Source organism: Narcine bancroftii, chromosome 10, assembly GCF_036971445.1.
Source record: "Narcine bancroftii isolate sNarBan1 chromosome 10, sNarBan1.hap1, whole genome shotgun sequence".
Lineage (NCBI taxonomy): Eukaryota > Metazoa > Chordata > Chondrichthyes > Torpediniformes > Narcinidae > Narcine > Narcine bancroftii.
Window position 1 is genome coordinate 34,088,639 of NC_091478.1, and position 16,164 is coordinate 34,104,802.

General features: G+C 42.9%; 1 protein-coding gene across 15 annotated transcripts in view; it reads left to right on the forward strand.

The window, feature by feature from the left end:
• LOC138744435 (kinesin-like protein KIF20B) overlaps window positions 1-16,164 on the forward strand; it is a 262,166-nt gene that overhangs the window by 41,980 nt on the left and 204,022 nt on the right. For 14 of the 15 annotated variants that reach the window (XR_011345532.1, XR_011345530.1, XR_011345534.1 and 11 more), the window contains exons 15-18: window positions 4,968-5,112; window positions 6,984-7,209; window positions 9,753-9,805; window positions 11,912-12,016. Coding sequence is in view for 9 of the 15 variants with exons in the window: in XM_069900601.1 (XP_069756702.1) it covers window positions 4,968-5,112; window positions 6,984-7,209; window positions 9,753-9,805; window positions 11,912-12,016 (529 nt within the window). In the remaining 6 variants the exon portion in view is untranslated. The remainder of the gene's footprint in view (window positions 1-4,967; window positions 5,113-6,983; window positions 7,210-9,752; window positions 9,806-11,911; window positions 12,017-16,164) is intronic. The other variant, XM_069900598.1, reaches the window with a different exon arrangement.

Genomic DNA, 16,164 nt, shown 5'->3' on the forward strand with positions numbered 1-16,164 from the left:
GAGCAACACTGCCTGTCTGGCCATAAGAGCAGTAAAAGCTAATACCTATACATGCAAATCAGGTACTGTTGGAGTTGTGCCACTCTATCCAACAATACCAAACAGGGCAGTTCAAGGATTAGGCTTAAAATGAACTTTTTAACAAGTTTGAAATACTTCCAGTATTCCTCAAGGCTCTGGCATGTCCAAAACACAAATTAATGAATGAAATATCTCCATTGTTGCATCTATCTTAATGAGGAGATGTATCTGCATTAAAATTAGATAATTTGACTTTGGACATGAGCTCTATGGACTTTAAATTGTAGAAAGGCACATAAAGATGAGGTATTAACCAAATTTGAAAATTACATTTCAATTTTTTTTTTTCAGAGATTAAAAGATGTAGGTCCTATTTCCAGGCTTTTTACTGCATAGTACAGGCCCTTTGACCCGCGATGTTGTGCAAACCCAAATATCCTTTAATTTTGAAAGCAAAAGTATTAAACCCTCTTTACTCCATAACCTATTTTTCTTTCATCTATGTGTCGGAGTCTCTTAAATGCCCCCATTGATTCAGCTTCCACCATCATCCCCAGCACAGCATTCCAGGTTCCCACAACTCTGTGTAAAAAGCTTACTCCTGGTGTCTCCCCTAAACTTCCCTCCCTTAACTTTGTATACATGTCCTCTGGTGTTGGCTGATCCTCCCCTAGGAAACAGGTGCTGGCTGTCCACCCTATCTATGGCTCTTATAATCTTGGAGATCTCTATCTTCCTACATTGCAAAGTAAAAAGTCCTGCTCTGCTAATCTTCCCTCCCAATCCAGGCAACATCCTGGTAAATCTCTGCACCCTCTCCATAGCTTCCACATCCTTCATATAATCAGGTGATCAGAACTGAACACAATACTCTAAGAAAAGCACAAAAATCTTGAGACACCATGGTTGAAGTAAAAACAAAATGTTGGAGAAGCTCAGCAGATTAGTGTCCTTTATCTTCCAAAGGTAAAGATACATAGCTGATGATGAAGGGCTTAAGCCCAAAGCGAAGTATGAGAAAATGCCGGCAGGTGTCTAAACAAAAGAGTGGGGGGAGGGTGTGGCAAAAGTAGGAGATGATCGGTTGAAAAAGGAGGGAGGGTACAGCAGCAAAGAATGGGTAAGAGGGATGGCTGGCAGGGTGGAAAGACAGGAAAAAAAGGTGAGGAGGTTTACTGGAAAGCAGTAAAGTCAATGTTAATGCCATTTGGCTGGTGAGTGCCCAGATACAAAATACGGTGATGGTCTAGGTGGATAGTGCATAAGGCCATGGACAGATATGTGAGCATGGGTTGTTGTGAATGGAGAGGAGGTGGTGAGCAAAGTGCTCTCCCAATCTGCAACTGGATTCTCCTCCCCTTTCCAGTTTTTCCTGTTGCCCCCCCACCTTTCTCCACATCACCTCTTGCCTTTGCCAGCCCCTTTTCTTCCACCCCCCCCCCCAACTTGTTCAGATCCCTGCTGACATGTTCTTGTGCTTTGAAGAGCTCAAGACTAAAGTTCAGTTTTGTATCTTTTGTTGCATGAAGGACACTGTTTGACCTGCTGAGCTTCTCCAGTATTTTGTCTTTATAATACTCTGTGGTGTTAACAAAGATTTGTAGTGTTGTAACATGGCCTCTCTAATGAATCCAAATATCCCATAGCTGTCTTAACTATTCTATCAACATACATCCCTAAGGGATGTATGGGTTTCTCCTCCCCCCCCCTCCCCCCAATGTCCCTCTGCTCATCCACTCTTTTAAGTAACCGACCATTAACCCTGCACTCAGCCTTCTGGTTAGTCCTTTCAAAATGTAGCAGCTTGCACTTATCCAGATTGAAATTCATCTGCCGCTTTTCTACCCACTTCTACACTCTCTTCTATCATCTTGTAACCTTCAACTCCTCCAACCTTTGTGTCATTTGCAAACTTACTGACCCATCCATCCACTCTTTATCCAGGTTATTTAAAAAAAATCACAAAGAGCAGGGGTCCCAGAACAGACCCTTGCAGAGCTCCACTACTTACTGACTTCTAGACAGAATACTTTCTTCCCTTACTATTCTCTGCTTTCCTGAGATTACCATCTATGAAGTTCTGCTTTTTAGCATTCTTTCTAACTCCTTATGTTCCCTCTTTAGGACCTCAATCTTACTCCTATCTATGTCATTGGCACCATGGCATCTGGCTGCTTGCCCTCCCCCCACTCCAGAATTCTATGAACTCTATCAGGAAGACACTGGTGACAGCTGAGGAGGTAGCCCCTACAGGCATTAAGAATTCAAAGGACAGAATAACTGCTGGCATGCGTTAATGCAGTTGGCACGCACAAGAGTAAGCTGGCTGTTATTGGCAAAACCTTGCATCTGTGTTGCTTCAAAGGGGTGCCTTGTTTCCTGTGGATTATTATGGTAACAGAAAGGCATGGATCACCAGGGATAGCTTCTCTGAAGCACATGCTCACTGTAGACAAGCTGATGTGGACTGTAGGATCTTTTTATTCCTTGATGACCTGCTCATCCTCCAGCTGAGAATCTCACCAAGGATAATGCGCACGTCCTGCACCTTCCTCCAAACATGATATCCTTAATTCAGCCTTGCGACCAAGACATCCTGAAGTCAATGAAAAATGAATATGAAAATACGTTCCTGAATAACATGCTTTCAGCTGTGAACAAAGGCTTGGGTGCAGGAATTTCTTGAAGGACGGCCTTCTGCTGCCCATGCATGGAACAAATTGACAAAAGACTCCATATCAAATGCCTGGCACAATCTCTGGCCTGGAATAATGTTCATTGATGATGGCGATGATGATGTTAATTTCAAAGGCTTCAGTGTTTTGGGTAAGACAAAAATATTGTCTGACCTCTTTGCGTATGCAATAAATACACGTTCTGAGACCATCCTGAATTGAAGAAGAGGATTTTGTGGCAATTTTAACATTGACAATGATGTTGCAGTTGTCCATGCACTTCTTTGGCTTGGCTTCGCGGACGAAGATTTATGGAGGGGGTAAAAAGTCCACGTCAGCTGCAGGCTCGTTTGTGGCTGACAAGTCCGATGCGGGACAGGCAGACACGATTGCAGCGGTTGCAGGGGAAAATTGGTTGGTTGGGGTTGGGTGTTGGGTTTTTCCTCCTTTGCCTTTTGTCAGTGAGGTGGGCTCTGCGGTCTTCTTCAAAGGAGGTTGCTGCCCGCCAAACTGTGAGGCGCCAAGATGCACGGTTTGAGGCGTTATCAGCCCACTGGCGGTGGTCAATGTGGCAGGCACCAAGAGATTTCTTTAGGCAGTCCTTGTACCTTTTCTTTGGTGCACCTCTGTCACGGTGGCCAGTGGAGAGCTCGCCATATAACACGATCTTGGGAAGGCGATGGTCCTCCATTCTGGAGACGTGACCCATCCAGCGCAGCTGGATCTTCAGCAGCGTGGACTCGATGCTGTCGACCTCTGCCATCTCGAGTACTTCGACGTTAGGGATGTAAGCGCTCCAATGGATGTTGAGGATGGAGCGGAGACAACGCTGGTGGAAGCGTTCTAGGAGCCGTAGGTGGTGCCGGTAGAGCACCCATGATTCATGGGTCCATGCACTTACTGAGGGTGAAATTGCAGCAATGGTTCCAACTGAGGATGGTTGTCATAATAGGATGTTGATCCCTTGGCCAACACTGGAGAAAAAGTTCCTATAGATGACATTATGAACATGTGCAATGGATTATTAATGCACTAGAGCAGCGGAACAGGAAATAATGTCAGTGTATAAAATTAAAGACTGTCTGATAAGACTAAAAACCATTACTGTTGGGGCAGATGACATTGGCGGAGACATTTGGAACAACCTCTGAGTGGAAGTTCAAGTTTCTGATATTAGATATACAGTACTACATCTTGTTAGCAGATGAGTGATTTGGGGAAAAAAAAAATAGATTTTAGTGTTTGTTGTTGGATTTATTTTATTTTGTTCATATTTTTTAATGTGAATTGAATGTTATTTCATGCTTAAAATGCCTTGTCATTTCTTATTGTCTAAACACTAACAAGTGAATTGCTATTACTTCAGGGGTTTTTAAAAAAGACCAGTTTTCAAAAAAATGTTTATCCGCAATGGGCGCTGTCTTGACCATTTCGGATAAATGGAGTTGTACTGTAACAAAGTATTTGGTCATCTATTTTTAACTGAGTTCTTTAAAAGAACCAAGACTTCCTTCGAGAAACAACTCTTTAAAGCATTTAATGTCTACTTTATACCATTTTTAAAAAGCTATTAGGTGAGGATGCTTATTCTTCCATATATAAGGAAATAAAATTGAGTCAAGGCATCAAAAAAAGACAGGAATAAAAACTGGTAAATCCTGAAAAGGGTATATAAATTTAGGTAATACATTCACTTTAACAGGGTTGATTTGACCAACCAACGATAATGAAAGGGATGACCATTTGATAATGCCCCACTTGCATGTTTGATTAAAGTGAGAAAATTTTCTTTGACTAAATTTAGTTTTAGTGATTATTGCACCCTAATGGGTAAATTGATTTCTTACAATTTTAGAGGGAATGTTAGTATTTATCATTAGAGTGTCTTCTCTTGCCATTTTATTTCTTCATTTCCATCTTTTTAAATCACTGAATCAAGTGTAATGACCTGCTTAAATAGTGCCATTAACAAAGGAATCTTCAAGGCGCATCATTATAGTTGGTCAAGGAGAAGTTTAAAATGTGAAGAGATAGTGAGGTTGTGAATATTTAAGATATTTTCTAGATACTTGTGCGAAATGTGTCCTTCATCTACTGTTTGCTTTTTTTTGTTATTGAAGTCCCCTTCATTCTAAGTGAGTGCAAATTGCCTCTTAACTGCTGAAGAGGGTAACCAAAACATTGCTTGATTGGTATTCTTTGTGGATGAACATTTCTATATTTCACTGAAGTTTGTTATTTTTCTGGATTGCCACTTATCTTTTTGTGTAGTGAACGTGCGAAAGAAGATAGCAAATTAACAGAAGATAGAATTGAGAAACGCAATAAAATATTTCAAACTTTAGTCAAGACATGTGTTGCTATTGACCAAAATGAATCTGTTACTCAAGATTGTGCTGAACCAGAAATTGTTCAGGTGGGTGTTTGGCTTGTTTTCACTTGAAACTATAATTGGAAATTTTCTTTGGAAATATCAAAAGCTCTTAAAACATTCATCAATCTAGTCCATTTTGCTTGGAATTTTGTCTGGCTCATTTAGCTTGAGCTTTTTAAAAGTTATTTCTAACACAAATTGTATGACACTAACATGTATGTAACATTAGCTCTTTTACTTTGGCATTTTTATTTACGTGTTTTCCAGTCAATTTTTTTGTCACTCCTGCCTGTCTTGCTATGTTGTATGCTTGATTAATTCTTCGACTTGTAAAAATCAAAAAAGTTTTATTTGAGTATTATGGATGCTATTTTTTTCCAGTGAAATGCAGTTGCATGTACAAGTGAAGAGTTTATTGAACAATGATGAACTTGATTAGTAAATTGTTCTTTCAGCTCTTTGATTTCTTCTGTGATTCTTCCCAATGTTTGCACTAAGAATTTGTTCTCTATCACTCTAGATGAGAGAATTCCAAGAATTAATGATTACAGGAATTCCTTTTCATCTTCACTGGCTGAATCCTTGAAACATTTCCCTTCTTAGTATCTTCCAAGTCCAATCCCTTGGGCTTGAGTTACAATAAAACCTCCTCTCTGCTAAACTTTAACAAATATTAGCTGTTACTTGATGAGTTGCTAATTACTGGATTTACCACAAATCCATGTTTTCTGCAAATCGAGTGTTGTCTGTAATCAACCTGATTTTTAGTTCATTTCCTTGCTTAAGGCAATCTTGGTGACATCCAGCAATTCTGTGGAAAGACCATTTCCTTTTAATTGCATTGTTTCATGTACGGTACTATGATGATCAGAAAATTGTTTTCTGGACTCATTAAAATAACATTCTGCCTTTCTACTCTTTCAACTAAAGTGGATATCTTTACATATCTCTCAATTGCACTCCATTTGCTGCTGTGTTTTTTTCCATATAATTCATCTGTCTCCTTTTGCAGACATTTTCAAAATTTGCACAACTGTACTTTTAATCACAGGTTTGGTTCAAGTACATTCTCTTTCTTTATGCCACTTGTATACCTTGTAAATGGCTGAGCCCCCAACATCAATTACTCTGGTTTCCCACTGGTTACTGCTCATTGGTTATCATTTTTGTGATGATTTGGCCAAACATCTGTTGATGCTCATATTACTTTTGACAGATGAACTCTTGGCTTGTTTAGTAATCTTTCATGTGGCTTTCATGGGCATCAAATTTCCATCTCATTCTCTTTTCATCCATGTTCAATTGACCGATAGTTTTCTCAAATACAGTACTTAGAACTTCCAATCTAGCTTATTGTGTTCATGGTTGTCTTTCCAAGTTGGAGATTCAAAGTCTGACTTGATCACTTGACAACAAGTCTGTTCAGTCCACAATGGTGATTCTGAACTTGGATTCATTAGCCGTTTAAATTCTTTCTTCCACTTCCATTCTGACTTCCCTCTTTGGCTTCCGACACACTTTACAAACACAACACAAATGTGAGAAATGATCCTCTTTGGTCTTGGTTGCTTGCAACCTCTGGGACTCCACATTGAATTTTATCTATTTTAGATAACCATGTTGGGCCATCATTTTGTGACATTGGTCCAGTGTTTTTCTCCACAGATGCTGTTTTATCTCAAATATTTACAGCATTTTATTTTGCAGGCTTTCAGTCCTTGTTCTCTCTCAAGACCAGTATGTTTTTTTTCTCTGGCATCTTGATCCCTTGGAGTCATCAGATGTTTTAAAAATATAGCAGCAGTGAAATACATCAATCACATGATGAAAGATGGAATTTTGATGTTTAACCAGCATGCCAGTAACATTTCTAATTTGGTGACCTATTTTTTTCCCCTCATTTTTAATGCCAGTCATGCAGTTTATCAACCTTATCCAAACAGGAGAATCAGGTTATGGGATACATCAAGTCCTTGGAGCCAGATGTTGCTGAAATCAAGAAGCAAGCTGAAATAATACACCATCATCTAGTTTCTGCTCCAGATCCCCAGGAAACTATTGTACAATTGGAAGCTCGTTTAGCAAGTGCCATCCAGGAGCTTAACCAAACCAAAGAAGAACTGGCTAAGAACACTGCTGGTAAGTCTCAGTAAAAAATTGCGTTTTATTTAATTTTGTAAGTGTACATTATTGGATTTTACTTTGGGTAAATGTAGCTTCAGATATTTTAAATCTGAGCAATGTTTAAAAGTTGTGATAGAATGATTTTGTGTTTTGTGACAGTCAAGATGTGTTATTTACCTGGTACGGAGATAAATGTGAGATTTGAGTAACTATTGGGAATTGTGAAAAGGGGGTAATTGTTTAGGCTACATTGGAAGTAACTGCACAAATATGAAGGGGAAGGAGATGATACCAAGGAAAAATTTTGTTGGATTGACCGATGGACATCAGGAAAATCAAAGCCCATTTTGAACTTAAAATAGAATAATTAACATGCTAGATGTTAACAGCATGATGCTTAAATAAATTAGTTTTTTTTTGGAGGATCATGTGAGGTATCATTATTTCACTGTCATCAATAAATTTGTGGTGGGTGCATATCCTTAATCTACCATTCAGACTGATGTTGGTTTCATGAGAAATGTATGGATCATTCCAGTATCAAACTGGGCATGACTAAAAAAACCAAGTGCAATCAGGCTAAACCTACTTGTGATTGTTAAAGGCAAGTGATGTCAAGTAGCCTTGAGCATCCCAATACTCATTACTTGCATCGAATGCAAGTGCAAAGGAACCTGAACATTTGCAACCATCTTCAGAAAGCAAATTAAGTGAATGATTAGTTTTTGGCTTTCTCCTGAGGCTCCCCACCATTATAAAACAGTCTTCTGCTAATTCAAATTACATGCTGAAAAATAGCTGACATTACTTGATAGAGCAAAAGATATTAAGTCAATTACCTGTGCAGCTGTAGTGCTGAGACATACTCCAGATTAAGTTGCCTCTCTGACCAAATTGTGTGTTAACAACAATTTATTGAATCTACTCAACAACTTACAAAAATTTTTCCATGCAACATGCATCTAATCTGGATAAATTTGGTCCCGACAGTGTACCCTATCTTCAGCCAAGTGTTGGAAATTGTAGTTGATAGTATTTTTAAGTTGTTTAATAGCTGCTCACTACTAACTACTTGAGCATGCATTGGTCATTTTGTTTTGGATTTTACTGCAACAAATATACTTTGAACATTGTTATACCTTGTCCAAAAGTAACACACTTAAGTGGTTCAGTGCACATGACTTTGTAGTACAATTTGATGCTCCTTTTGTAAAAATTGATGGAAAGAGTAGGAATAACTCTCACTTAATTGAGATGATCATGATTGCTGAAGATCAATCAGGTCAGTGCATTACAATGTATGGCATAGTGTTTGTTGAAACCATAAGCTGCTTTGTTGAGGATACTTTGCCCACATGTAGGAAGATCTAAATGACACTCAGGCATATGTTAGCTCCACAGTTTTTTAATGAGTATAACCCAGCAAGTGACTCTAATGATGCATTTTCTATCACCTACATGGCAGGTGGAAAGTTGGAACATCAGGGTTTTTTTATCTGCAGTTGGTTAAACATTACCTTTTTGAGATGAAGACTACACAAGAGTCTGGAAAAACAACCAACTGAAATACCTCACAAAGATAAGCGTATACAGAGCCGTTGTCATACCCACACTCCTGTTCGGCTCTGAATCATGGGTCCTCTACCGGCATCACCTACGGCTCCTAGAACGCTTCCACCAGCGTTGTCTCCACTCTATCCTCAACATTCATTGGAGCGACTTCATCCCTAACATCGAAGTACTCGATGGCAGAGGCCAACAGCATCCAGTCCACGCTGCTGAAGATCCAGCTGCGCTGGGTGGGTCACGTCTCCAAAATGGAGGACCATCGCCTTCCCAAGATCGTGTTATATGGAGAGCTCTCCACTGGCCACCGTGACAGAGGTGCACCAAAGAAGAGGTACAAGGACTGCCTAAAGAAATCTCTTGGTGGCTGCCACATTGACCACCGCCAGTGGGCTGATATCGCCTCAAACCGTGCATCTTGGCGCCTCACAGTTCGGTGGGCAGCAACCTCCTTTGAAGAAGACCGCAGAGCCCACCTCACTGACAAAAGACAAAGGAGGAAAAACCCAACACCCAACCCCAACCAACCAATTTTCCCCTGCAACCGCTGCAACCTGTCCCGCATTGGACTTGTCAGCCACAAACGAGCCTGCAGCTGACGTGGTCATTTACCCCCTCCATAAATCTTCGTCCGCGAAGCCAAGCCAAGAAAGAGATTAATGTCAATACTTGCATGGTTAGCCACTGACTTTTGGTCTCGGGTAATGAGCAAGTTGAATTCACAAATTGCTAAAATGATCGGGCACACATTTGAAATACCCTTTTAAAGCACTTTTGATTATTAAATGCCTCATTTATTTGAGGTGCAAGTCATTAATTTACTGTATTCAGATCCTGACCATCTATTTGATCAACATTTATGTATTTTTTCTGGAAAATGTTTGTTTATTTACTGCTTATTTAATATGTCCATGCTTAAATGTATTCTTTCTCTTAGTTATGAACTTTTTGTGTAAGCCTCTTCACTTAATGTTCTTACTTCTAAATTTTAGAATTGAAGAGTTATAAAACTGAAGTTGAAAAAAAATCAAATGAAACCCAAAAGGTAATTATTTGAAGACTTAATTTGCTCCATTCTCAAGTGCAAATTTGCTTAAGAACTAGTACGTTGCTTTGGTGTTTTAAAGTTGTGTCAGCTTTTCTGGAAGTAAATTTTTAAAAGGCTCAGTACATTTCATTTCCTGTCAAAAGATTTGATTCTTACTATTTTAAGAGTTGAAATAATAGATTTTTTTTTTGTTGCCTTGGTCTGGATGTTTTGTCATTTTTAATGCCATTTTGACCTTTTTTTGTGTAACATTGTCTTTCACTTAATATACATATAAGTTATGTTTAAGTGGCTTTACCTCCTGTGGACACAGACCTGCTGAGTTCCTCCAGCACTTGTTTTTTTTCCTAATGTGGCTTCTTGAAATAGGCTGAATGCATTAATTTGTAGTCAATAATACAAGGGCAAATATTGCACTAAGTAAAACAGGTTATTCAGCAGTTAAACCATTTTGAGTTGACAATATTAATGTGATGCAGATCATTTGTTGTTTTGAATATCCGTGTGGGTTTTTCAATATTTTCAGAAAATCAAAAAAAAGACTGAACATAATGAAAATCTACAGTACAAAATAATTTCTGGAAACACTCAGTAGATCAGATTGGTGGAAACAGCAAGTTAGGCAGGCTCAGTTATGACATGAACTTGGTGTTTACAGCATACAGTTTTTAATTCAACGTTATCAATAAATTTTTCATCCTATCAATCTTGCAGCACAAAATGTAAATTACGCCGTTGACCTGGATTGAGTATTTTGAATTTGTGCACAATTTAGATTGAAATCTTTGAGATGAACTGATGCTGCCATTTCAAATTTCTAAAGTATATCTATTTTGAAATGAGAGTTGAAATGCAGGAAATACACTTGTATGGATTTATAAAATGAAAATAGTAAATGGAGTCCTGATGCTGACTATTCCTGCTAAATATTTCCAGCATTTTCTATTTTTAAAATTTTTTCATTTTTAGATTTCCTGTATCTAGTTTTTGCTTTACTTTTGACACCGGGAAAAAAAAAGTCAGTTAAGTTTTTGCAGAATAAAGATTTCTGGGAATCAATAAATGGAGAGGAAACTTAAAATGCTGGTGACTATTATAAATGCTCTTAAGTTGAAAGTCAATTTTGAAACAACAGTGAAACTTTTAAACTTTACTGCCACAAAGGTTGCCTAAAAGTTTTAAATTCATAAATGAACTGATAATTGTTGTGAACTTTACGAGGCAGTTGGGGGAAACACAACCCAGTCTTCATCGATGGCTCAGAAAGGGAGAGGGTCAAATTCCTCGGTGTCAATATCTCTGAGGATCTGTCCTGGAGCCTATATGTTGATGCAATCACAATACTTTGTGAGGTGTCTGAGGAGATTCGGTCTGTCCCCGAAGAGTCTCGTAAACTTCTACAGGTGGAGAACATTCTGGCCTGTTGCGTCGCTGCCTGGTATGGAGGAGCCAACTCTCGAGCCAAGAATAAACTCTAGTGGGTTATTAACTCAGCCTGCAACATCATAGATACCAGACTTCACTCCATCGAGGACATCTACATGAGGTAGTGTCTTTAAAAAAAAAGCAGCGTCTATCATCAAAGACCTTCCACCACCCAGGCCACGCCCTCTTCACTTTGCTACCATCAGGGAAAAGGTACAGGAGACTAAAGATGAGCACTCAGCGGCACAGACCGCTTCTTCCCCACTGCCATCAGATTCCTGAACAATCAATGAAGACTGTCTTACTTTCTGTGCACTAGTATTTTATTATTTTATAGTAATGCAAGATGGTTATATGAACATTTGTATAATGATGCTGCAAAACACTGAATTTCATGACGTTTGACAATTGATTCGGATTCTGAACTGGAAGAGCCAAACCTGCATACTTTTGGGAGGGAGTCTCGATTTACTTAGTTCTAAATGCTTTCTCCCAAGGTAAAGTTGTTGTTTTGATGTTTTAATTTTTATTTTGCTTTCCCTCAGTCTCTTTTTCTCCACAGTTACCACTGCTTTCCCAACTTTTTTTACCAATGTCACAATAGCAAATGTATTGGAAAAGTGTTTTAGTTCATTATCCACAAGAAATTATTTTGACTGTTTCTCCAAAAATTTACAGGACATAAAGATACAAAAATTAATGGACGAATTGATTCTCAAGAATGCTGATCTGAATAAAGTGAAAGACCTGCTTGCGGTTTATGAAGAAAGAATGGAGGATTATGTGAGTTACTAATTTTTAAAGAATATTGTGGGGTATTGTCCAATATTGATGGTTTATATTCAGGATTTAAGAACTCTTAATAACTTTCAAATCAAAATGTGTTATGTAATTCAAAATTACCGATATTGAAACATTTAATTGAGTTAAAAAAAATGATTATTAGCAGTAAAAGGAAAAGTTGATTCTGATATATAGGGGATTAAAAAGGTGGAGGTGTGACGGTGTGAGCAGTGGAAGAAACACAGCCACCACGTTGAGGGTCTTTAATTCAAATTCAGTGCGCCCCTTTAAGGGCAGCATGAGCTCAGTCACCTGGTGCATTGTGATGTCATAATCACTGCTCAGGGTGCAGGTTGGAAGGGATGCTGGAGTCAGAGAGAAACCTCTGACGACGCCATTTCCCCTTGGCTGCCCCGTGATACAAGCGGGGCTGGTTTGCCATGAGGATGTGCTGCCACACCACCCCCCCCCCCCCCCCCCCTCCCAGAACTGGGTACGTCCTGTTACTTTGGCGGCCGGCCCCGGCGCTTGGGTGCACCTGTCTGCACCAGCTGTGATAAGTCCAGATGGGCTGCCTTCAGGCGGTCCACCATAAAAAGTTCCTATCTCCCCTCAACGTACAGGGTGAAGGTTCCGCCGGACAAGTGCAAGACTTCGTATGGCCCCTCGTACGGTCGCTGTAGTGGTCGGTGCATCTTATGGTCCCCTCCGCACGAAAACTAACTTGGCCGAGTTGAGCTCTTTGGGGAGATGAAACGGCCGGGTGCCATGGCTTGCTGGGGGTGGGGGAGCTAGGGAGGCCAATCACCTGCGTAGGTCTGCTAGCAGGTTTTTGTCAGTGGCCGTGGTGTCAGGGTCTGGGCCGAAAAATATAACCCGGCAGGGAAATCGGTGCGCCATAGACCTTCTCTGCTGCTGAAGTCTGCAGGTCCTCCTTGGGTGCCGTCCTAATCCCAAGGAGGACCCAGAGTAGTTCGTCCACCCAGTTTGATCCAGAGAGCCTGGCCATAAGCGATGCCTTCAGGTGCCTGTGGAACCTTTCCACCAACTCATTGGACTGCGGGTGGTATGCTGTGGTTGGTGGAGCTTGATCCACAGGGCAGACGTGAACTGCGCCCCTCTGTCGCTAGTGATGTGTGCTGGGACTCCGAAACAATCAATCCATTGGCTGACCAGAGTCCTGGCACACGTCTCCATGGAGGCCTCCTTAATCGGAACTGCCTCTGGCCACCTGGTGGCCTGATCCACCACCGTGAGGAGGTAATGAGCCTCCTTGGACCTGACAAGGGCAGGGGCCCGACGACATCAACGTGGATGTGTTGGAATCTGTGAACCACCGGGTCGAAGTTCTGGATGGGGGCTTGCAGGAGGTCTGGCACCTGGTACATTTCCTGGCCATTTCCGCCAACTCCTCCTTCAGCCCGTGCCACACAAACTGCTCCTTGATCATCCGCATGGTTGTCTTTACCGCTGGGTGAGCAAGGTCATGGATCAGACTGAAGACTTTCACCCTCCAGTGTGGCGGAACCATCGGGTGCGGCGTGCCTGTTGAGACATCGCAGAGCAATGTGTCTGGGTTGCTGGGCACCCAGACATCCTTGAGTTTGAGGCCCAAGATGGTGGTCCACAAGGCCTGTGTCTCCGCATCATTCCTCTGTGCTCATTGTTCCTCTGCCTGAGCCAGTTGCTCATAATCCAGGCCAAGCGTGAGAGTGTTGATGGCTGGACGGGAGAGCGCATCCGCCACTACATTGTCCTTGCCGGCCCTGTGTCTGATGTTGGTCGTGAACTCGGACACGTTCGAGAAGTGGTGCTGCTGTCTGGCGGACCACGGATCCTTGGCCATTGCTAGTGCTTGAGTGAGGGGCTTGTGATCCATGAAGGCTGTGAACAGCCTGCCCTTGAGGAAGTAGTGGAAATGGTGGATGGCCAAATACAGCACCAGGAGCTCCCGTTTGAAGGTGCTGTATTTGAGCACCAGCAGGCGCAGCTGCTTGCTGAAAAAGGCAGTGGGCGCCATTTTCCATCGAGCCACTGTTCAAGAACCCCCCCCATTGCCGTAGCTGAGGCATCCGCGGAGAGCACCGTGTGTGCTTCCGGCCACAGGTGCACCAGCAGCGTGGCTAGAGTCTCCTTTGTCGCGATGAAAGCCCCGTCCATCTCCTCTGTTCTTTTCTTTGGTGGCCATGTGCGAACAATGGCCGTATGGTGTACGCAGCACTGAGGATGAAATGATGATACAAGTTCACCATCCCCATGAACTCTTGGAGGCTTTTCAGGGTGGAGGTTTTGGGGAATCGTTGAACAGCCGCTACCTTCTCTGGCGCTGGTGTGTCCCCAGCCGCCGAAATGGTGTGCCTCAGGAACTGGAAGGACTCCTTGCAGAACTGGCATTTGGCCGCATTGATTGTGAGGCCGTAGTCCGCCAGCTGGGCAGAGAGTGTGCGGAGGTGGGCTTTGTGTTCGTCATGGTTGCGACTGGCAATGAGAATATTGTCCAGGTAAATGAACACAAAGTCCAGGTCTTTTCCAACTGTGTCCATGAGGCGCTGGAACATTTAGGCCGGTTCTTTAGACTGAAGGGCATATGCAGGATCTTGAAGAATGATAATGGCTGTCTTACCCACGTTGTCTGGATGCACTGGGATCTGATGGTATCCTCGCACAAGGTCTACTTTGGAGAAGACCTTTCCGCTGTGGAAGTTGGCGGAGAAGTCCTGTATGTGGGGCACCAGGTACCTGTCGGGGGTGGTTGCGTCGTTCAACCGATGGTAGTCCCTGCACGGCCTCCAGCCCCAGACAATTTCATGATCACACGGAGCCGCGATGCCCAGGCGCTGTCTGAGCGCCGGACGATTCCCAGTTCCTGGAGCCTGGAGAACTCCTCCTTTGCCTGCTGGAGCTTCTCTGGCGGCAGCCGTCTGGGTCTAACGTGCAGTGGGGGGTTCTGTGTGATGTTGTGGTGGAAGACCCCATGCTGGGGCATGGCGGCATTGAAACGTGGCTCTAAGGTGGCAGGGAATTCGTGGAGGATCTCGTCGAACTTTTCCCTGGTGGTGGCGACGGTGGCGGTTTTGGGCCTTTGGGTGGCTTCTGTGTCCAGTCAGGTGGAGTTCGGACGTTGACTAGCCTTGTGCCCTTCTTGTTAACCAGTAGGCCGTGAGTTCTGAGGAAGTCGGCCCCTAACAGCACGGTGACTACGGAGGCTAGGACGAATCTCCAGTGGAACTTCTCCATTCCGATCTAGATCTGTGCCCTGCAGGTGCCGTAGGACCTGATAGTGGAGCTGTTGGCTGCCCGCAGGGTTGGACCTCGAGATCGGGTGTGAGTCTCTAATACTGTGGGGGGGTGGGACGCTGAGCTCAGCCATGTCCACCAGGAATCGGTAGCCGGTGGATCTGTCTGTCACATGAAGGAGGCTGTTTGTGTGGCCAGCTGCCGCAGCCATCAATGGTGGCTGGCCTGGTCGTTTCCTTGAAACCTATAGGGCTGGTGGCACTTACGGGCTTGTGCTCCCCAGCACTGGTGGTAGAAACATCAGGTTGACTGGCTTGTTCTTGGGAGCTGCTTGTGGTCGGCTGGCTCCTGGTCGTGCCACCTGGTTGAGGGCTGTCTTGTCCTCCCTCTTCGTGTGCCAGAGGGCATCCGCACGAGCTGCAGCTCTCCTCGGGTTCGAAAAGTCTTCATCTGTGAGGAGCAGCTGGATATCCTCCATCTGTTCCAGGAATATCTGGTGGAAGAGAAAATCAGGCTTGTGATCTTCTGGCAGGACTAGGTTTTCGGACAGCATTTTATCCATCAGCACTGACAGACTATGGTTACCAAGCCCATCTAGGTGAAGGAACCTGGAAGCCTGTTGCTGGGGAGTTGGCCTGAACGTTCCAAGCAGCAGGTCTTTGAGGGCGGTGTACTTGCCCGTAGCCTGGGGGTGGTGGATGATGTCGTCCACCCTCGCTGCCATATCTTGGTCCGTGATAGAACATCGTGGCATCTGTGGAGATGTTGTGAAGTTGAAATTGTGCTTTCGTCTGCCCAAAGCATGTTCTTGGTCGGTGGGTCCAAAAGGGGAGGAAGCTTGATGGAGACAGCGTCAACCTCTGATGGAATAAACACAGCCACCACAATGAGGGTCGTTAACGACTGTTTTT